Source organism: Dermacentor albipictus, chromosome 7, assembly GCF_038994185.2.
Source record: "Dermacentor albipictus isolate Rhodes 1998 colony chromosome 7, USDA_Dalb.pri_finalv2, whole genome shotgun sequence".
In the NCBI taxonomy this organism is placed as follows: Eukaryota; Metazoa; Arthropoda; class Arachnida; order Ixodida; family Ixodidae; genus Dermacentor; species Dermacentor albipictus.
The window spans coordinates 133,948,632-133,972,048 of NC_091827.1; the positions used below are offsets into that span (position 1 = coordinate 133,948,632).

Sequence of the window (23,417 nt, forward strand, 5' to 3'; positions counted from 1 at the left end):
TGTGGAGAACAGAAATGCCAGCTTAACTATTGTTTGGCCCTGCGAAAAATTACATCTAATACGCATTCTTGTGCGAAATTTCCTGAGAAATGTGCCGAAGCATTTAAAGCTGCAGTGTTTTGACACTGCAGAAGCTTAGGATAAAGAGTATTACTATTGAGCACGAAAAATTCATCATGGAATGGAACAGTGTTTGTTATATACGGCGGAAATTAGGATGGCTTATCACCCCTAATTCCAGCAATCTCACTCGAGCATCAAATATTGCACTGTTTGCTCACCAATAGGGCCTGAAGATACAGGTCTCTAACAATAAAACAAAATGCAATATTCGCATAGAGAAACTGCTAAAAAACCATAAAAGCCGCGCGTTGCTCGTTACGCCTGGTAAAACTGCGGAGCGCGCAATGGACAAGGGTCGTTCACACGTGCGGCCCGGGCGCCATCTCGCGAGTCGCTTTGCTTAAAAAGTGATATTGTACATATTCATCATTTGTACCCAATGAGAAAGAGCTGGCTTTTTTCAATGCCTGTTTCTTTTAATAGTTCTGAACATGGTAATTGTTAGCCGAGGCATATATGACTGCGGCGTACACTCTTAACAGCCTTTGGGGCTTATCTTGTTCCACAACAGTAATCGTCATCTGCCTTGCTTGCGTTTCCCTTGTTGAATACTCTGCGCTCGCTACTTTCCTGTCGAGTATGCTATGTCGTGTTGATGATGGGTATGCCGTTCGTGACCTGGAAGTACCGGGCTCGCTGTGTCAAAGAAAGCAAACGCGGGCGAGATGACGATTTCACTACATTAGGAGTCTATGTCGTTAGCCGGAGGTTACATCCTTCCCCGAAATAAACTGAGAGGAGAGTTGATATTTTTTGTAGGCTACCTGTGTTCGTCGACCTCATTGCGCACTGCAGTTTTGCAATGATCAGTACCAAAAAACATTGCAACAAAAAACAACACGGACTTTGAAATGGCCTATTCATCAACTATTGTAGACTATGCGCTACGACCCGCTGGCAATAGACGAACATCAAAACATCTACATGATTTTCGTCGATGTATGGAATATTGGCTTGTACTTAAATTGAGGACGACGCAACGAGCTATGAAAAGAAGAATGATGGGTGTAACGTTAAGGGATAAGAAAAGAGCAGATTGGGTGAGGGAACAAACGCGAGTTAATGACATCTTAGTTGAAATCAAGAAAAAGAAATGGGCCTGGGCAGGACATGTAATGAGGAGGGAAGATAACCGATGGTCATTAAGGGTTACGGACTGCATTCCAAGGGAAGGGAAGTGTAGTAGGGGGCGGCAGAAAGTTAGGTGGGCGGATGAGATTAAGAAGTTTGCGGAGATGACATGGCCACAATTAGTACATGACCGGGGTTGTTGGAGAAGTATGGGAGAGGCCTTTGCCCTGCAATGGGCGTAACCAGGCTGATGATGATGATGATGGAATATTGTTTACATGTTGCTCAAATATGCTCAACTATAGGTTAAAAATTTTCCGTCTGTGAAATAACTTGCTGACCGAATGAATGATTTTCTCAGTGATTGCAAGTAGATTGCTTGCGTGTACCAGCTTGTTTTACAATGTTTCGTTGTGCTTCAATCACATAAGTTCTTGCTTTGTCAGGACGAGGCCCTGCAGTATGTACAAATAAAATTAACAGTGCAGATGTAACGCACAGGTTTGAATATATGTGAAGTACAACTTTATTAAACTGGTGATTGAAATGCTTTAGAACTAACGTGGGTGCGTGCTAGTTTGTTAACTTATATCCTCTACAAGGATTCACACCTTCGAATGATTTTGTTTATCAATCACACAATTTTATTCTTTGAAGTGCGACTAACAGCGCGAGGACACTGAAGGGGGAGAGCACTGTCCTGCTCCGTCCCCTCTGGTGTCCTCGCGCTGTTAGACGAACATTAAAGCATGCGTCACCCGCAAGCCCAATCTTACAACTTTAACAATTTTATTGTCATACAATATTTATGTTTAAAAAGTGCGTCGTTGCCAAGATAAGCCTAAACCGAAAATCCAATTCAGGTGGATGCATAGGATGAGACGCATACAAAGTCATGTCCCAAAGAAGAAGGCGATGTATGTATGCGCTTGTTGAGGTATTAATGGAGGTGACAGGTGCATGCCCAGGAGAGTAGGATGCGAATCAAGCAATATTTAGAAATTGTGAACCTCTTGTATCACCGTGGGACATGCCCAGTCTGGAGGAGTGGCCAAGAACGAGCACATTTCCTGTGGCACATAGCGAATGGCTAAAAGAAAATAAACTAAGTAAATACGTGAGGTATATTTAGGCATTAAGTTAACAAATAGGTGTGCTTTACAGATATTTGTGACCTGAGTGAATATGCTCTGGTTTTATGTATATATCGTAATGGCACATGCTTATTCGGGAGGACTCGCCAAGAAGGGGCACATGCACAGTGGCATGTGCATGTGCAAAAAAAAGAACGTAAATTCAAAAACGTGTTAAAATAAATTCACTGCGCCATCAACTGCTTTATAGATGCCTGTACACGGACATTATATATTCAGGTTTCATGAAGGAAGTTAACGCAATAATAAATATGAATGTTGTCTGCATACTCGGCCAGCATAAAAGGATTGCGTGAACCACTTCGCTGGTAGCTTCCGATTACGCTCGCATTTAATGAGCTGGGATAACGATTGGCCCAAGCAAATTCCAGGCAGCCAAGCGAAAGCTGCTAAAGTAGGCAAACGCAGCTGAGGTTTAATAAACAAACGGTGAGTGCTTTGACATACGCATGGTGCCTAGTGTCAACAACTGCTCAGTTTTGACGCTCCTTCACGTCATATTATTGCAATTGCAATTATATTGACAACCAGGTAAGTTTTTCCTTTGCAGTCGCTGTAATTTTCAGCGTATATTTATGTTATGTAAGCCATATGTTTATCGTTGTTGTATATAAAACGTTAAATCATAATGTGGCGAATTGAGCGTGTTGTTACATATGTTAGAAGGCGGCAGCGCTATAAAGGAAGGCACGGAAGGATACAGGAAGACAAGGACGAGCGCTGAACTTCCAACAGCATAATTGCGAATGGGTATGCACGTGCTGGGTAGCACGTATATAACATATACGTGCTGCCCGAGCCAGTGGTTAACATATTGCACATGCGTAAATATGGCAGCTCTCTGTCTGGCATATGGACAGATATGGCATATGTCTTGCATAAGCGAGATGGAAGCCATGCTGATACATCCCTCCTCAAATCAAGAGATCCCTTCAAATTTTGCAATTTTCCGCGTCACACACGTTTTGCTCCTCTTGATAACGGATGTGTTTTCAAGATTGGGCGAACAGTCCTTGCTAGCCAGGCAATGACTTGCCACTAAACCTTCAAAACCTTTTCCCTCACCCGCACCTTTTACGTTGTTTCCGTGTTTCCTTAACCTATCGGGAACACATCCTTCAGTTTGGCCAACCTAAACTTTTCCAACCTTATAGAAATTTCGCAGACTACACCTTCTGCTCATTACACAAAAGATAGCCTCTAGTTTGGGCCGCAGTCAACCCAGGAGCGTGAGTGCGGCACAAAGCGGAGGCGATCTTTTCGGTAAAATGATACGAAGCCCAACGAAGACCGTCGACGAGTTTCTTCGCGAGGCCACCAGCATCGAGAAGACACTGGAAATACGGAACCGGCAATTCAACCGCTGCGTGAACTCAACAAACTACCCCGGAGTTTAGTCATTGAACACCGACGACCTGTGCGAGACTAGCAGAGCGGTCGTGCGGGAGAAGCTTCAGAAGCTGCGTCGTTCATCACAGCGTCAAGTAGCTTCACTTGCCCATGTCGTACGCGAGGGGCTGCAACAATCACACAGAGTACGTCAATCCCCGCAGCCTGAGCCGCAAGCGATGACGTACGCTGCCGCTGCCCGCCATCACGTTCCTCCTCCGCGCAAGTACCAGGGCCCAGCAACGCCACAATTCCGTCGTCCTCAAGCGCTGCCGCCAGTACGCCAACCCATCGCTCCGCGCTGCATTATAAGGAAGGCTGACGTTTGGCGAGCCCCCGACCACCTTCCGCTCTGCTATCACTGCGGAGAAGCCGGCCACATATGCCACCGATATCCTTACCGCAAGATGGGACTGCAGGGGTTCCCCCCCAACGCACCGCGCCCTCAGGAAAGTGAACGCCCTCGTGATATCGCCGACTACCTCGCCGCTACTCTGTGGACGCTTCGACGACCGTCCCGCTCACCGTAACCAGGTCGCTACCTGTCGCCGTAGCGCCGTCCATACAATGGCCCAGACAAGGGCCGATCCGTTGGCCCATATCCGGAAATCTAATAGCAGCAACGAACAGAGGCGCGGTTGCTGTTCGTCGAACTGACGACGATCCCCTTCCGCCGACGAAGACATCGAAGAGACTATCTCGACGAGATAACAATGGCACGCCGCCATCTCGACGAAGTCTGCAATCAAAGAATACACCGACCAAAGACCTAATGACACGACGAACCAGCCACACGTATACGTGATGCAGTCGGGATCCGACGCCATGTCCTAACTGCAACGCAAGACAAACAACAACCGGCCTCCAACGTGCTACCTGACGGCCACGCAGTCACCGCCTTAGTGGACAGACGAGCCAATTGCTCCGTCATCAGAGGATTGTTCGCCGCAAGTCGAAGAAAGTCAAGACTCTATGGAATGGCCTTCAAATTCGGACAGATAGAGGACACATCATAATTCTGACGGTAATCTGCCCGGCAAGAATGACAGTTCATGACAGGACCAAACCTGCACCGCTAGTTGACCTCAAACAGAGCTCGTGGGCATAGACTTTCTGAACCAACCCGGCGCCATCAACGACCTGAGATCGAAGTCGATAACGCCATCCACAGACCAAGTAATACCGACGCAGAGGCCTTCAAGTCAGCTCACCTTGAGTGTACTCGAGGACCAAGTCAGCATCCCGCCTCGCTCCAGCATTGTCATTTCCATCGGCAGCGAAACAACCGCAGACGTAGAAACGTCATCGAAGGCAACCAACACCCACTCCTCGATCGTGAAATTTTCGTGGCAAGAGGGATCACTCGACTGCACGGAAGGAGACCGAAAGTGATTCTGACAAAGTTCAGCCAGGAGTTCAAGCACATGAACGAGGAAACGACGATCACAAACATCAAGGAAACCAAAGAAACCAGCAATGCGTTTCTTTTCTCGGATACCGCCATATTTCCCCGGCGACTGCACGAGGGTTGCAATGTGGGCTTGTTGGTAATGCAATATTCAAGGGGTGCACGGTAGCGTGATTAAAAGGCGGGACAAAAGAAGACACACAGGAACATACACAGCGCTGTGTGTGTTCCTATGTGTCTTCTTTTATCCCGTCCTTTAATCGTGCTACTGCCCACCCCTTGGCGACGACTACTGTGCCAGAACAAGACTTCGACATAAATCCAAGTCTCTCCATGAGTAAGCACGAAGAGCTCAGAAGTCTTCTTTGGTGATACAATGACTACTTTCCCATGTCATCGAGGATTCTACAAACACCAGTCGCAAAACATCGCATAATAACCGAAAAGTGCGCTCGATCGCTCCGCCAAAGCCTTTACTGAGTTCCCAGGCGAGGACGTGAAGCTATAAGTCATTAGGTCAACGAAATGCTGCACGACGACAGCACCCTGCCGTCGAAAAGCCCGTAAGCATATGCAGTAGTCTTCGTCAAGAAAATAGATGGAACCCTACGTTTCTGAATCGATTATCGTGGACTGAACAAGATCACAAAGGACGTATACCTTCTCCCGCGGATAGATGGTGCATTGTGTTGGCTCTGCAACAATAAATACTTCTCGTTGATGTATCTTAAGTCTAGCCACTGGCAAATAATGTCGACGAGAGCGATTGCCATAAGACTGATTTAACACGCCAGATGGCCTCTATGAGTTCAAGGTCATGTCATTCGGACAATGGTCGGCGCCTGCAGCGTTTCAGCGCGTGTTCGACACTGTGTTAGCAGGATTGAAGTAGCGGACCTGTCTTGTTAAATGACTTCGTCGCCTTCGCCGGAAATTTCGATGATCACGTTGGGCGGCTTGCGATAGTACTAGAGGACATCAAGTCGTCAGGGGTGCGATCGCGCAAACAGCTCGCTTTTCCGTTCGAAACAAAATTTCTAGCTTCAGTTGTGTTAGCCGTTGCATTTTCTTCGCTCCAATTAATACCAGGAAAATTGAAAGCGCCAAAAATAACGAGATCGGCTTTAGGATATGTCAAGGTAAGCTGGTTTAGAATATTAATAAGTGCGCGAGAAAGGTTAGGATGATTATATGGGGGCCTATAGGAAACACTCAATAATACATATTGTGATAAAGCTTGAAATACTGCCCATACAATTTCTAAGTCGGAGTCAATGTTAATGACAAAACATGGTAATTGTTTACTGGCTGCAATGAGAGCACTGCCCCCGCGAGTGCCTTTGCGGTCTTTCCGATAGACATTGAAATTCGGTAAATCGGCGAGTACTTCTGCGTCGGCAACATCACTTGATAGCCATGTTTCGGTTAGTATCCGAATACTGCTATCTGAAGACTTGACAAGATGAGACAGGTGATCACGTTTGGGTACGAAACTTCGAATGTTAGTAAATATTATGGAAAAAGAAAGGTGAGCTTTTGGTCTCGGGTGAGAACTGGCGATAATTGCTTGACGCTGATATGGTTGCTACTGGATTTCTTGCACTGTTTTTGAGGTTTCATTGAATAGATAGCGTTTCGAGCCGATGTGGAGTGTATTATAGCATAGCGGAAACTGAACAGATTTTTTTTTTCTTGCAAATTCGACCAAGTGACTCCTGGCGTTCTGAAACCTGCGTGAGAAATCCTCACCTATGCTGCAGGGCGTTCCTTACAACTTGCGTCCGTTTGAAAGGATCCCGTCTTTTGTTTCGTGGGACGCGAATTTTGCTATTATCGGCCTACATCTCTCACCTGTGTGGCGGCCTGAGCGATGCACATGGTCAATTTCTTTAGGGTTGATATGTATACCCAAGTGGCAACGACAACGTCGAATTCAGAGGGCTTGGCGCCTGGAAAACGATTCAGAGAGCTTGGCACCTGAAAAGTCGTAGAAAATGAGATTGTTACTCCAATTGTTACTAGATTGCTAGATTGCTTTGTTGTTAATAGTTAGTTCTTACACTTCGCTTATTAGTGATGACTGGCCCGCGGAAAGCTTTTGTAGTTCCACGAGAATCGCATCAGGGCCGGGGTTTGACTCTACGTCCGACGATAATAGCACTAACAACAAGTGAACAACGTGAGCACACTCAACAACGGTCGCACAGCAGCAACGTGGGCTCGGTAGCTGCAGCAACAAGTAATTACTTGTCTTCTTAGTAAAGAGGGGTTGTGATACACCAACCTGCATAGCAAGAAGTAGCGGGTTTGTAGGTGACGACACGAAGCAGCCACCAAGCCCACGAAGCGCGGCCGACAGCTGCAGCTTATTTGTAGTTGGCAGCGTAGCTGATGTTGGTGACGATGGCGCTGTCCATCCACTATTCAGGGCCAGGCGCAGCGGCAGTGGCGACAGGAAGGCAGACAGCGGTGGATTGAAGCTTGAAAGCTGACACGTTGACGGTTGTCAGCTGGATAGTGGGTGGTGCAAAGTCGTAGCACAGCAATTCACAGGCCGGCGATGTGTCAGCAGAAGCAGTCACACCGCAGCAGCGAGCAGATGAGCGAGGATGGCAGATAGCACCTGCACAGCAATAAGTAGCGAGTTTGTAGGCGACGACATGAAACAGCCATCAAAGCAATTGTAAAGGAGGTGTATTACAGGAGGGGGCGATGGTAGCTAGAGCGCGTCACCGAAAGCATCCGCGGCACGTGATGTTGTTGCCAATCCTGCTGCGTACGTCTATGCGTTCATTACAATATATTTATATATACATATATACACAAGGTGTGCCGCGTAATTTGAGGCAAATGAAATTTATGCAAATGCCACCTAGGTGGACCGAACCACGGTACTATTTTTTTGCCGTCGCTTGGAGATCATCTTATTTTTTGCATTTCTCCTAGTTAGATAATTATTCCTAATAAACATTCAAGTCTTAGTCAGTATAGTCAGATGCAAAGTGTCAAAGAGAAAGTTGTAGAGCAGCATGAAAAATTTTCAGTGGAGCTTTCTGTTGCTCAATACGTGCTACATAAAAATGTTTTTCCGAGCGTAAAAGAAACTCGCGAATACACGCAAAGCGCCTCGAGCAGCCATTCGCGCGGCAAAGTCGCGTGTATTCACGGGCTTCTTCTACGCTCGCAAAAACACTTTCTTTCTTTTTTAATACTCATTGTTCTTTGGTTCTGTCTAATTATGCATCACAAATGTGTATATATCACATCATACGTGGTTTTCACGATGCCGTGTGACAGACAAGGGAAGTGGCGGTGGCCCGAAAATTTTTTAACCAATTGTGGAGTGTTCATTTCAGAATTGAAATAGAGCTGTTGAGTACGGCTTTACGTTGTAGCGCCCAAGAAATGTTCAACTCATATAAGTTAATACACTGTGATATTATTCATTCCGCACAAATTGGACCACTGTGTTACCTGTTCTTTCTTCGACTGAAGGAATTGCTGGTGTTTTCATAGATGAAAGCATCAGTTGTATTATTGTATACGATGAATTTCTGCCCTGTCATTCTACAGAAAGCTGTGACACGACATTTTTGTGGGTTTCAGGTTCACTCGCGTGTCTTCACACTCAACAGCCCAGGTAGGTCGTGCTTTCGTTTGTATTCCCGTGTATGTAGACCATCAACATTCGGTTCTCTCTCATCGCGAATTATCGCATGGTTCTATCTATGAGCGCGACGTGCATAAGGGGACCCTGTACAACATTTCCTCAAAGTGTAGATATGCATATGAAGTTAACTGGGGCTATTTCAGAAGTACTTTGCCACAGAAAAAGTACTGGACTGCCTTCAGCAGAAGCGGAGTTATTGGCAACAAAACACCTCCTTCACAGCGGGGCCGCTGTTGCTTCAATGCCTTGCACTATGAAGGCTACGGTGCACTTAGATTTAGGTGCACGTTACAGAACCCCAGGGGGTGCTTCATATTCAGTAAGTGGTTTTGGCACGTAAACTCTATAATATAATTTTTTATTTTTGAGAAGGCTACGTTGCAGCGGTGCATGCGCACAACTCTCCGCCTAGCGATCGTCGCCAAGGTGCGCAGCTCAAATTTGATTTAGCACGTTCCCGTAGAAGCCACCGTTTCGGATTTTGGCTCCGTCGACGCGCCAGATGCAACTGCACGTAGCCAAGTGCGGTTGTCCTCGGGGAGCCGCAGTGCTCTTGGCCAGTGACTCGGTGCGGCACCCCGCGGTATCGACAGACAGCAAGTTGCGCGCAACAGCAGCGTTTCCTTGCACACGACAGCGCGCGCTCGCGTGATCCTTGTGTGGACGTGGTGGCTGTTCGTCCTGCACCCACTTGAGCGACGGCTACATCGGACTTGCGCATTTTGAAGCGCTACCTGTCTAAGGCTCGCTCATTACGAAGTGTGCCAAGGCGTTTAACCAGGAGCGGCGAGAAGTCAGCGCACGCTGGCAAACGTGCGTGTAGGACTAGCAGGAATTACCCAGACCCGACACCGACAAGCAGAGTGGCGCGATTCCTACGGGAGTGGTCGCGGCCGAGCTTGAGCAGGCAAGGGCGCAATTCTTACAGAAATCCTAAAGCGTCACTCCACTTACTTGGTCAATATACACAGGAACAGCAGGAAAAAGCACATTGATCCAAACACCCTTCTCGACTGATGTCAGCTATTGGCCAATAGCAGCAGCGCATGGGAATCTGCTATTTTACGAAATAAGGCGTCCAGAAATGAGTGAGGAGCCGTTTAAAAGAACGGTGGTTTTGCCCTCGGGTTGCGAGATACGCGCGCCGCGCACGACTGCACAATTTGATGCGTGATGTTCGCAGTGGCGTATACGCTATCCGCGAACTGTGTTTTTTACACCAAGCCCAAGAGGTGGCTCATGTTTCGTTCAAGTCCTAATGTCTCAAGCAGTAGGGACGAAGTGAAATTGTTAGAGGGCCCCTTGCCATACCCCTCCAGACAGCTTGTAATAGACCGGAACTTATAAAGTGCCGTATAGTGGCTCTATAGCACAGCAATTTTCGTGATTTGTTCATTATTGGAGAATTGTGATCGGGCCAATTCATACGGGTCCACAACTTCGGATAGCACGAGAAGCTTTAATATTGTGCAAGGCCTCGATTATTAGTCACCGACTAGCTCAGACCAAGATTTTGGAAGAGGGACTAACGACTAAACACGGCCAAAGCTGAGTGGAACGGTTGCTGCAATGCGCATTTGCTTGGCATTGTTCACGCAGCAGAGCATGTTAAGGTATGCTTGGATTGCATTGCCGAACTCATGTCAATCTATGCACGTCTCGATTGTGTGCAGGTGTAATGTGTGCATTTTTATTGTTCGCATTCGTTTCGCTGTGCTTGTCTATATTCGTGAACGAGAAATGGCCCACAAGAAATTTCCTGTCGCTTTAAATGGGCAGTGAAGAAGTTTCCCATAGCGCTCTTCTAATAAAGAGCTTTTGTTTTCTAGGCTGTGGCGGACACGTGAAATTCAGTGCAACAAAAAGTGGCTCTCCTATAACAAGAAGGTATCTGCCATGGGTGGTAAGCGCTGAGAATTTCTGTCCACATTCGTGCTTTTCCTTTGTGTATATCGTGAATTGACAAGCACTAGACGCTCTGCCAAATGAGATCTGAACGTGTTTGCTTCCCCTATTAATCTCTCCGCGCACATTAGAGGTCGCGGTAATGCGTGCACAACGGACAGAATGACTCGTGAAGGCTGTAGCGCAAACATTGTATAACGGCCACTCTGATATCTTCCCTAGAGCGTGCTCTTACTTGTATAACTGTAACTAGAAGAAAAAGAACGGCAGTACACGCGTATACACGAAGCATAATGTAGTATCTTACCAGCAATAATTACTTGCATGAGCAACGCTAAGTACACCAATGTTACGTCTTCGGAAACCCACATACTCTAACACTCTGACTTGCACAGAATCGGTAGAATAAATCGCAAAAGATGTAACCTAGTCGCGGAGTATGCTACGCATTGAAGGGACAGTTATGCATAAATGGCAGCGTCTCAGAAACCCAGCACTCGAAGGTGCAATATATAATTTCAGTGGTGTACCTGTCTACAATAAACATGCTGCAGCAAAACCTTTCGAAATGATGCCGTAATTGCCATGTCACACACTTTTGATGAGCGGACTATGCAGGCGCTGTGGTTTCGCGCTCGGCTTCATTACCATCAGAACGGATGCTCTCTGCTCCCAGCGCGTGTCTCACGAACTGAATTAAAGGAAAAGCTAAGGGCCGCGTGGAAGAGAGAACCAGGGGCACAGGCGACAGGAGATGCTCGTCATTTATTCTCCCCACCTGATCGCCCTTTTCATGATGCCGGCTGAATGGAAACTTCAAGCGCGAATCAGTGGCGCACAATGGGCGAGACGTGCTTCCTACTTCGGTCACACAGCGCACTATTGTCGGCTCACGATTCGACAGCTTTTCTTTTTCTATGGTGGCGCCTCGCGAATAAATATTCTGGAGTCACCGTGCGCGAAGAAGCGACAGGCAAAGCCTGTCGAGAAACGCGGAACGTTTTTTTTTTATTTTTCGCGTATCGGCGGCCCGTATAGCCGACATATTCGCCAATGATGACCGTTACCGCATTCCACACTTGAAAAAGTGTAAATGGATGCACGTCTTTACTTCGTTCGCCTGTTCAAAATTCTGCGACCAAAGTTTGTGTTCTAACACGGGCGTGCTTAAACTCCTTTTAAGAAAACACTCACGGGAGTGTCCTATGGCTAGTTGCTTTTTTGAAGATTGCACATTGTATCAAAGAATGGAACCCTGCTGAAGAGCTTGCTGTCCTCGTAATATCCGTACCCCCCCCCCCCCCTCCCCAAAAGAAAAGACACAACCAAGAAGCGCAATCATTACGTAGCGAATGCTGTTGCACAAATGAACGTTTGACTGAGCACCAACAACGATTTCTGGCCTGTCTTGGGGCATACGGACAAAAAAGGAAAGAGTAAAAAAAAACGGCAACTTCGAGTCATTGGGAATCTACATAACACTGCAGTGATTTTTGCTATTTTGCAATATCTTGTAAGTTGTTTTCTTTGTTAAAAAGGAGGTATAGATAAATCAGATGTCTGAGTGATCATTTCTTCAGCGCTCACATTCGAGTCTTTGTTAATCTACATAACACTGCAATGATTTTTGCTATTTTGTAATCACTTGTATGTTGTTTTCTTTGTTAAAAAGGAGGTATAGATAAATCAGATGTCTGAGTGATCATTTCTTCAATGCTCACATTGCGGGTTGGCACTGATGATGAAATCGAATACGAATGACTTGCCATTCGCCACATTAGTGAATTAGTTTTGGCTTCAGCGTAGCGGGGCTGTGGTCGTTTGGGTAGGATACTGCTGCTTATCATGCCCTGCTACCGCTCGGCAATCGTTCATCCTTCTACACGCATCTTGTACAATGGCACACATTTCTCAAGAGCGCAAAAGCGTTCAGTATATTGCGTTGTCTCTACGTCTTTGCCCAATGCTTCCAGCGCATTTGATACGTGTTTGCGAACTGGTAAGCTGTTACCAAGCAGATAACTTGGCTTTCCAGTGTGCGTTTCACGCTTTCGATGAATTGAAATAAATCAGTATTCGTCACTGCGCTTAGGCTACCACACATTCCCCCTATCGGAGGGCTAGCGGTGGCAGTCTGGAACTTTTGTCTGGTGCTTGCAGTGGCAGTGCGGCAAAAGTACCCATTAGACCACTCTCAACCTCCACTGGCTCGGCATGCACCGAAGCCACGTTTATAATGAGCACCTGCTAGAGCAAGTCCCCGTTTTCATTAGGTCGTGGACGCCGAGTGATTGCGACGCTGGCACGTACTTCTATTCATCATTCATCCTTCAGAAGCAAGAAGCCGGCAACCAGGCTCCTGGCGCGTAATAAACCCTCGTCATGAATCGTGAACGCCTTCGCGTTCTCTGGTAGATGACCCCGAAGTCGCTGTATTGAGATGCGCGAATAACATTGTAACGGCGCGGTTGTATATACGAAGAAGAAGGGAAAGAGTGGTGGCAGAGAAGGAAGAGGCATGCTTTGTTTTTCGGTCTAGCGGCCTCGTCCCATCCAGTGTTCTTGCGTGGAGCCTTCTGAATAAACGCCTCACGCCTTCCAACAGTTCTGGTGGAGGTGCTGGGTACCACCACGTCCAACCATAGAACCTTTCCCTTCAAGTCATCGCCGCAGTCGTCGCCTTGCCGGCTGTCGGCCAACCGACATATGTCCACTCACGCGGGTGCTTCGCCGTCCTCGCATCCTTTCCCTTGCGAGACACATAGGGACTCACTTCGACGGACGAAAAGCTGGGTAAGACATCAATAAATGGCTGACACATTACGAAAGGGTGACCAAAAGCAACAATTGGGTCTAGCAGTCACAAGTTACAAATGTTCTCGCTAACTGACACCGCTCTCGTCTCGTACCAGAATCATGATGACACCCTGACGACCTGGAACATTTTTGTGCAAAGAATCAAACGCTGTTTTGGTGACACCACTGCTAAGAAACAGCGTGCCATCTGACTCGTTCAAAGGGCTCAACTTGCTGGTGAGACTTCATCATCATCATCATCATCATCATCATCATCATCATCATCATCATCATCATCATCAGCCTGGTTAATCCCACTGCAGAGCAAAGGCCTCCCCCGTGCTTCTCCAACTACCCCGGTCATGTACCAATTGTCGCCATGTCATCCCTGCAAACTTCTTTATCTCATCCGTCCACCTAACCTTCTGCCGCTCTCCTGCTACGCTTCCCTTCCCTTGGAATCCAGTCCGTAACCCTTAATGACCAGCGGTTATCTTCTCTCCTCATTACATGTCCTGCCCATGCGCAATTCTTTTTCTTGATTTCAACTAAGATGTCAATAACTCGCGTTTGTTCCCTCACCCAATCTGCTTTTTTCTTATCCCTTAACGTTACACCCATCATTCTTTCCATAGCTCGTTGCGTCGTCCTCAATTTAAGTAGAACCCTTTTTGTAAGCCTCCTGGTTTCTGCCCCGTGCGTGAGTACTTGTGAGACTTGCACCGCATATATTGAAGAGATTCTTCTATATCGAGATTCTTCTATATTCTATATTGAGGACACCTATAATTTCCTCATTCCCAAGAATAACGGTTTCTAGATGCGACATTGCCGCACCTTTTAAATCTTGGAGAAGCACCGAATAAGGACCAAGTTCGGTTGGTTGGCCAATGCAACTACGGCGGCAAGCGTTGACGTGAGTTCGTCGTCGGACCTTGCCTCAACGACACGTCATATTGTTCATGAAGAGCTACTCTGGTGCGAAGTTCCTGCATCCTCACAACGTTTCACGAGTACCCGCCCGTCGCAGGACCCTGCATTCTCACGGCCCACTCCTACCTAGCAGTCGGTGAAAGCCGTGGACTACAACTACGTGGAAACTCCACGTGCAATGGCATCATTGAGGGCGAGGTCCGACTGCAAACCCCGCTGTTGCCCCACCCGCCAATATCGAGGCCGCTCAAGTGGTTATTAGGTGGATGTCGGTCATTCTCCCTATCCTGACGTGTCTGTCTGCTTCGAAGAACAGCGCGCGCATTGACCTGCGCGTCATTTGTGTGGTGCACCAGGCCCACTCGCACGGTTCTGTGGAAGTGGACAGCCACTTTGGTACGAGCAGCCCGCTGGGCGGCGTTATGACTGACATCCTAGTGCTCGGTTGCCGACCCGCACGACATCGGCCAGTGGTTTCTGGCAACAAAGCTTCAGGAATTGCTCACCGACCTCTGACCGCAGTTTGACGCCATCAATCGGGCACGCCGTTCGCCACGGCGGCGCTCACCGCCGGAAAACTGACCAGCGCCCCTCTTATATTTATGTTTAAGAACACGCTGCACATTGATCGGGCTGCCTAAAGTGGCACTGGTCGACACGGGTACAAGTATTTCATAAATAAGTCTTGTGCTCAAGAGAGTGCTACGGTCTCAAAATCATGTTTCAGCGTGATCAAGCACAATTGTTCTGTGGAGTGGGTGGCAAATTATTGCGTCCTGTTGGTGTGTGTGCTGTCGACGTATCCTTAGGCGGTCGACCTTTTACTACCCAAATTATATCCCGGTGCGTGCGTGCCCTAATTTTGGGCATTGACTTTTTCAGGCGGTGTGTTGCTACAGTTGACTGTCGAACTGGGGAGCGGTCAGTGCGCGGCAACATTCTATCCGTGCTACTGCAGGACAGCAGCCTTTGTCACGAAAGTACCTTTTCTGTCTCTGGAGATACTATAGTGCCAGCTTTGTCACTTGTTTGCGTTCCAGTTGCTTGCGCCAGCACTACACGCGCTAAGTTCCATGCGACGGTGGAGCCCATTCATGCGGCTTGTGCAAAAAAGTACATTGTGTTCTCGCTCAACCTAGTGCTAGTGGAGCATGGGCGTTCGGATTTGTGGACTGTGAATTACACCATGGAGCCTGCGATATTTTCTGACCGCTTGAAACTCGCTTGAAAGACGCCCATTTGATGGCGGCTTCACTGACAGGTGCAGATTGACCAGGCGAGGTGGGAAACCTGGATCTACGGACTCGTGTGTTCTTCGCATGGTCAACAAATCACTCAGCACCAGTGAGAGCCATGCCGGTGTTCTGTCAAGATACCTGCCTGTGTTCGACTTTCGCCACAATGCCAAAGTGCCTTCAATCCCTCCATCGTCCCGCACACGTCACACGATGAGCATAGGTACAGCACATTCGATGAGACAAAAGCCTTACCGAGGCTCGCAAGCACGACGCAAGATAATCCATGAACAAGTTCGCGAAATACTTCAAAAGGGAATCGTTTTGGAGTCGTGCATTCCTTGGGCGGCTCCAGTGACACTTATTTAACAGAAAGATGGAACCCCTTACAAAAATGCCTTTTAACATTTGTTAGGACTCTTGCCAACTTTCCATTTACTTTTCTGACAGTCTGTCTAGATTTACTTTGTAGTAACATTTGTTAGCACTTTCAAAATACTTCTTCCTTACTTTTGAATAAAGAACAATATAAATACACCGTATTTCTTTACATATGTGTAAAAAATATTTTAAGTACACCGTTCAAAGACTTCCTTCTTACTTCTGTATAAAGAATATTTCAAATACACCATTAAAAGACTTCCTTATTACTTTTCTTTACAGAAAATTTGTTCATACACCGTTGAAAGGCTTCCTACTTACCCTTGTATAAAGAATTTTTTAAGTACACTGTTAACATACCTTCTTCTAACCTTTGTCTTAATATAAAACTTAATGCTCCGTCAAAAGGTTCGTTACTTTTGTGTAAAGAATGTTGTACTATACGTCATCAAATTTATTTTTCAGAGGAATATGCATCTTCAGTACGTCAGCAGCTCGTGCTGTTTGCCGAAAGAAAAGTATTTATAATGAAAAGTAACTTGGTCGTTTTATTATGAATTTTTCTAACACACAAAAATGTGGATATATGACAGACTCAGAAATCACGCTCTTCTTTTTAAATCACCGTTGGAAGGCAAGCCGGTGGTGAATTGTTGACGGAGTGCTACTATAACGTTTAAAGAAATATGTTGCTGAACTGTTAGAACTAATCTTTTTGAAGGTTCTGCTTGACTAAGTAATCCTGTGGTGATGTCAGCACTTCGAGAAAATTAGCTTGCGCATCACCAACTGACTGGTGTGATGATAGCAGAGTAGTGTGCAGGCCGCGCACCAATTACAAAGCTCTCCTGACCTTAGGGCTCGTTAATTAAAGGCCAACTCACGCTCCCTCGACGCTATGGATATCCATTTAACTATAAAAGTACTACTACAAAAGCTTTCAGCATTATTTTGTGGTGGTTGCCATGAACCAAATTTTTGTCTTTGAGCGCGACAAGGGCTAAAAGATATTTTTGTTGCAACATAGAACAACCACATAATTTAGCCAGTATGATCTTGTTTTTCAATTTTCATTACATTTGGAGAAAAAGTCGGTTTTGAGAAGAATAACTGTCTCGAAAGAAAAACTTACACAGCCCCGAACACCACAACAAAATTAAGCCGGCTGTCTTGTCAGGTTCTTTTTCGACCTCAGTCATACCGTACATTGCTCCCTCCAAGAGCAGTCTCCCAGACGGGGATTCGCACACAATGGCCTGCCACACCTGTCACCAAGAGGTGATGAATGTATTGGCGTCATTCAACCCTCGCAAGTTAACGGGGTGTGCATGGTTCGTCGTAAAAAGGGCCTTTAGTTTGGTGGTGGTCAAGGCAAAGCGGGTGGATGGAAAAAAATGTCACATCCTTCTGCCGCGAATGCACACAAACTTCACAGTGGTCCGAGTCGAGGCCAAGAAGGAGACCATCGCCATCGATGTCAGTTCTTTTGTGACGTCGGTGCGGTACGCTTGCAGCGATGTAGGTGTTTGTAGGAGCAATCTAGCTATTTTGCTGCTGTTTATGCTCATGCTGTGTTGTGGCTGATTAATCGCTACAAGCCAACCAGCCCCCGCCGGGGCGTCTGCATCAGCCGGCGTTCGGTGTGTTGCGACACCACGTACCCGAGCACACGAGGGTTGGATCCTCCCGCGTGTAGCCGTGCGTGGCGTAGCCGTGTCCGGGGAAAGGGGGATCCTGGGAGTTGAGCCGATGCCGGGTGTTCGGACCTTTAAGGCCCCCCGGCGGAGGCAACACACCTCTTTGTCCTCTGCTTCACGTAGACGGCAATCTCGGACAGACCCACCCGGGGGAAATCGGCAGTCTCCTCTGCCTGTCTCTCTCTCTCCTTAAGTCTTCGTCTTTATCTCTCACTTTTTGATCTTTGCTGTCTTCTTTTCTCTTCCATTTACTTCCTTCCTCCACGGCGGCAAGGGTTAACCTTGTGTGGCTATCCTACCTTGGGTGCACCATATTTGGTTATAGTGACGGCATACGGCTGGCGTCGTGCAGGCTTGGACATGTAGCGGCGCGGCGATGGAGCTGCGCACCACCCCCGCAGCCATAAACAACTCCGCGGGGCGTCCCGCGGGCCTCCCGTAAGCGGACCTTCGCGAGTGTTGGACACCAGGCACACGGACACATGATCCGACTCACTGTGCCGAACGTCGTGCGCGAGCTCCCTTTTGTTGTTACTGTGTTTACTGCCTTCCTTTCGCATTAGGTCCGTGCACCGCACTTCTCTATGCTCCTTTTCCCTCTTTTCTCCTCTCGCTCTCTAAAGCCCTCGCCACTTTCGGCGCGCTGCGCGCGCCCGCTCAATTCTCTCTTTTGACAGAATAAAACTAGACCTTGTTACCGAAAAGACGTGTGTCCGTCTCGTTTACCACGGCTCTACAAAGTGGTGACCCGTAGTTTTCTTCGCGGCACTGCCGAAGTTATTGTGGAGCCATGCACAGCAACGAGATGCAACCAGACACTGAACCTACGGGCACGACCGAGCAACAAGACGTCTCCGCGGTTTCCATCCGACTCCCACCATACTGGGACCGCAACCCTGCAGTTTGGTTTCTGCAAGCGGAATCGCAATTTATTCTCTCTGGCGTTCGCACGGAACAACGCAAGTACCACCTAGTTGTTTCGGCACTGTCGCCTACTGCTGCAGAAGAAGTTGCCGACCTGCTTTCTGGACCGCCTCCCGCCACTCCATACAGCGATCTTAAGGCTGCCCTTCTCGAACGCACAACAACATCGCAGCGAGCCCGCATGCAACAGTTGCTCTCCGCAGAGGACTTGGGAGACCGTCGGCCAAGCCAGCTCCTTCGCCGTATGCGACAGCTCATGAGCGACAACACAACAGTAAGCGATGACCGCCTCCTGCGAGAACTGTTCATGCAGCGCCTTCCAGTAAACGTTCAGATGGTACTCGCTACAGCCACGGTGATGGACCTCAACAGCCTGGCCAGCTTGGCGGACAAAGTCATGGAGGTGGTGACGCCAGCGGTGTGCAACGTAACATCATCCAGCACCACCGCGAGTTCAGCGCCACAAACATCATCCTCCGCCGAGTCTCCCATCGACGTGCTCTGCAATCGCCTTGAACAATTAGTGTGTGCTGCGGAGCGTCATCGCACTTCACCCCGTCACGGAAGGTACCGCAGCTCGAGTAGATCACGGCGTCCAAGAGAAGAACGCTCCCGGTCTCAAACGCCACCACGGGTATGCTTTTATCACCGCCGCTTCGGGCAGGAGGCGCGCCACTGCCTCCGTCCTTGTGCATGGCAGGGCAACCAGCCGGCCGACCTTTAATGGCGACAACCGGTCAGGGCCAAAGCAAAAGTCGCCTATTTCATGTCATGGACAGAACCACAGGCCAGCAATGCCTGGTGGACACCGGGGCGGAGATCAGCATTATTCCCGCGCAACGTTCCGACCGAACTACACCGCCGACCTCCTATCTTCAAGCTGTCAACGGTAGCAGGATACCTGTTTACAAGTCGCGGTCCCTCACCCTGAATCTTGGCCTGCGCCGCGTGTTCCGTTGGGTTTTCCTCGTCGCTGATGTTCGCCGTGCTCTTATTGGCGCTGATTTCCTGGACCACCACGGACTGCTCGTCGATGTGAAACGCCAACGCCTGCTGGACACTGCTACCTTGCTGTCTGTTCATGGCGTCGTTTCCTCTGACTCGCCTATAGTCGCCCCAACCTCAACAATTGCTGGTGATCCTTTTGCTTGCCTCCTTCAACAGTTCCCCAACCTCACGCGACCACCAGACTGGACAAAGCCCGTACAACATGATGTACGTCATCACATCATAACAACTGGTCCACCTGTATTTGCTCGCCCACGACGACTCGCCCCGGACAAACTCAAAATTGCCAAAGCAGAGTTCGAACACATGTTAGAACTTGGAATCGTACGACCATCGTCCAGCAGCTGGGCGTCTCCGCTCCATTTGGTCCCCAAGAAATCAGGTGACTGGAGGCCGTGTGGGGACTACCGATCCCTGAACGCAAAAACCATTCCGGATCGGTACCCACTGCCTAACATCCAAGATTTCACGTCGGCACTGGATGGCACTACAGTGTTTTCCAAAATTGACCTGGTGCGAGCCTTTCACCAAATTCCTGTCGCACAAGAAGATATCCCAAAAACAGCAATTACTACCCCATTTGGCCTCTTCGAATTTTTGAGAATGCCTTTCGGTCTCCGAAATGCCGCACAGACATCACAGCGGTTCATCGACACAGTCACACGTGGTCTGCCGTTCGTTTTCGCCTGCGTTGACGACTTGCTTGTGGCAAGCTCATCCCACGAAGAGCACCTCCAACATCTCCATCAGCTCTTTGAGCGCCTATCAGCAAATGGTATCGTCGTCAACACTGCCAAGAGCGAGTTCGGAGTACCATCACTTGATTTTCTCGGCCATCGCTTGGATAACAACGGCATCCGTCCTCTTCCCCACAAAGTGCAAGCCATCATGGAGTTCCCCAAGCCAGCTTCAATCACTAAGCTGCGCCAGTTTCTAGGCCTGGTAAACTTTTACCGCCGATTCATTAGAAACTGTGCTATGCTGCTGGAACCCCTCGAGCGTTTGCTCTGCGGCAAACAATCGTCAACCGCACTGCCCTGGGACAGCACAACAGATGAAGCTTTCAATTCTATCAAGCACGCTTTGGCCGATGCCACACTGCTAGCTCATCCCAACCCCAACTATCCGTTATCGCTCATGACGGATGCCTCCAGCTCTGCGGTCGGAGCGGTACTGCAACAAAAAGTAAACGGTGGGTGGCAGCCCCTTGCCTTTTTCTCAAAACGCATGACCCCCGCACAAACACGCTACAGTGTTTTCGGCCGTGAGTTGCTCGCCATGTTTCTCGCCGTGAGGCATTTCCGACACCTACTTGAAGGCCGCTCTTTCACAATCTTCACTGACCACAAGCTTCTCACCTACTCAATCGGCCGCTCTGAATCATTATACACTCCACGTGAGGTGCGCCAGCTCGCTTTCATCTCAGAGTTTTCAACCGACATACGCCACGTCAGCGGCGTTGACAACTCACCAGCTGACGCCCTCAGTCGCGTGGATGCTATCACGCGCAGTCGCTCCAAAAGCTCTATCTCAACATCATTTCCTTTCAACCTCCGAGAATTGGCTACAGAGCAAGCTAGTGATTCTGAGCTCCGTCACTTACGTGACGCGTCAACATCTCTTCAGCTTGAATTAGTTACCTTTGAAGATGTGCCAATTGTTTGCGACACCTCCACGGGCACACCTCGGCCTTACCTAACCACCTCATTTCGCAAGCAAATATTTGACTCATATCACACTCTTGCACACCCAGGCATTCGCGCATCCCAAAAGCTTGTCTCATCACGCTTCGTCTGGCTGGGCATGAACGCAGATATCAGAGACTGGGTCCGCTCGTGCGCACCTTGTCAGCGCGAGAAAGTTCAGCGGTACCCTGTCCCCCCCACAAAGCCTTTCTTGAAACCTGACGAACGTTTCTCCGTTGTGCACGTCGACATTGTCGGCCCGCTACCCCCATGCCAAGGCTATCGCTATCTTCTGACATGTGTCGACCGCTTTACACGCTGGCCCGAAGCGACACCTATCCCCGACATGTCTGCAGCTACTGTCGCCGCAGCTTTTGTTTCCATTTGGGTATCCCGATTTGGCTGTCCAACGAAAGTTGTCACTGATCGAGGCCGGCAATTCGAATCGTCCCTTTTCACGGAGCTACTTCAACTTCTCGGAACAGCACGCTTGCGAACTGCCTCCTACCACCCTCAAACAAATGGCCTCGTCGAGAGATTTCATCGCCATCTCAAGGCAGCACTCACAGCGCACGGCTGCCCAAACAAGTAGGTTGACAGACTTCCGCTCACGCTTCTCGGAATTCGATCTGCCTTCAAAGAGGACCTCTCCTGCGCTACTGCGGAGCTTGTTTACGGCACCTCGCTTCGCCTGCCAGCCGACTTCTTCGAAGAAAACACCCTCACCTCCTCTCTAACAGCAAGCGAGTACGTCGACCAGCTTCGCGATGTGTTCCGAAACCTCCGTCCGCAGCCTACGCGTTTTAACAAACCCCGTGCAGTGTACATCACTTCGGACTTGCAGACAGCCACACATGTTTTTGTGCGTTACGGCCCTGTGCGCGGCTCGCTGCAGCCCCACTACCTCGGGCCATTCCCCGTTTTAGAACGTTTTCCTTCTAACTTCGTCGTCGACGTAAATGGGACACGAGATACAATCGCGCTTGAGCGACTCAAGCCAGCATTCAGCGAGGCACCCGCGCTTAATTATCTCGCCTCCTCGGAACACGCGGACTCCTCCTTGCAAGTGCGCGGTTCGTCACCTCTTCGTCGCGTTCACTGGGCTGCCACTTGTGCATTGTGAGCATCGTTCGTCGCTTCAGCTTCCTCTCTAAGGGGGGAGCAATCTGTAGCGGCGCGGCGATGGAGCTGCGCACCACCCCCGCAGCCATAAACAACTCCGCGGGGCGTCCCGCGGGCCTCCCGTAAGCGGACCTTCGCGAGTGTTGGACACCAGGCACACGGACACATGATCCGACTCACTGTGCCGAACGTCGTGCGCGAGCTCCCTTTTCTTGTTACTGTGTTTACTGCCTTCCTTTCGCATTAGGTCCGTGCACCGCACTTCTCTATGCTCCTTTTCCCTCTTTTCTCCTCTCGCTCTCTAAAGCCCTCGCCACTTTCGGCGCGCTGCGCGCGCCCGCTCAATTCTCTCTTTTGACAGAATAAAACTAGACCTTGTTACCGAAAAGACGTGTGTCCGTCTCGTTTACCACGGCTCTACAGACACAAGCTCTGCCGCGTCCCCTCGTTGGGCTCCGTGCTGGGTGGTCGGCGCTGTTGCCGAACACACACACTTTCCTATGGCAGCTCAAATCTCTGTTGTCCATGATCGGCGTCTGAAAAGATGCCGCACCAAAGTACCATTTCAATTCTCCTTTCGAAGCAACGCTCCATCTTTCCCAAAATACTATGTAGTCCACGGTGAAAGCAACACGCCTGTTAGAAAGCTCTCTCCATTCCTGGTAGTCAAATGCCTGAAAGAGAAAATCGGACAGACATACAAAGTCTCCAAAATGTCTAGCGCGGACCTTCGCCTAGAACTGAATAATAAAGATCAAGCAGACAAGCTGTCTGAACTTACCAGTATTGGCGAGGCGACAGTGACTGTTTCAGCCCACAGAACACTTAATACAAGCAGGGGAGTAATATCTGAAGAAGACTTTATTGGTTTAACTGACAAGGAACGGCTGGAAGGTTTCCAGGAACAAAATGTCAC

General features: G+C 48.8%; 2 protein-coding genes and 1 long non-coding RNA gene across 10 annotated transcripts in view; 2 read left to right on the forward strand and 1 right to left on the reverse strand.

Moving 5' to 3' along the window:
- The window catches only part of LOC135911538 (chymotrypsinogen B-like), a 799,265-nt gene that overhangs the window by 288,434 nt on the left and 487,414 nt on the right, over window positions 1–23,417 (forward strand). For all 3 annotated transcript variants that reach the window (XM_065443854.1, XM_065443855.1, XM_065443853.1), the window contains 2 exons: window positions 8,752–8,785; window positions 10,645–10,718. In XM_065443854.1, coding sequence (XP_065299926.1) covers window positions 8,752–8,785; window positions 10,645–10,718 — 108 coding nt within the window. The remainder of the gene's footprint in view (window positions 1–8,751; window positions 8,786–10,644; window positions 10,719–23,417) is intronic.
- LOC135911540 (uncharacterized) overlaps window positions 1–23,417 on the reverse strand; it is a 302,235-nt gene that overhangs the window by 84,724 nt on the left and 194,094 nt on the right. For 3 of the 6 annotated variants that reach the window (XR_011507608.1, XR_010567383.2, XR_010567384.2), the window contains exons 2-3: window positions 7,206–7,768; window positions 6,997–7,122 (exon numbers count right to left, since the gene is read on the reverse strand). This is a non-coding gene — a long non-coding RNA (uncharacterized lncRNA). Of the gene's footprint in view, window positions 1–6,894; window positions 7,123–7,205; window positions 7,769–7,846; window positions 7,891–23,417 lie in introns of those variants that run through there. The other 3 variants (XR_010567385.2, XR_011507609.1, XR_010567386.2) reach the window with 3 other exon arrangements.
- On the forward strand, window positions 18,511–19,410 carry LOC135911524 (uncharacterized). The gene has a single exon (XM_065443846.1). The coding sequence runs from the start codon at window positions 18,553–18,555 to the stop codon at window positions 19,408–19,410; it is 858 nt and encodes a 285-aa protein (XP_065299918.1). The 5' UTR covers window positions 18,511–18,552.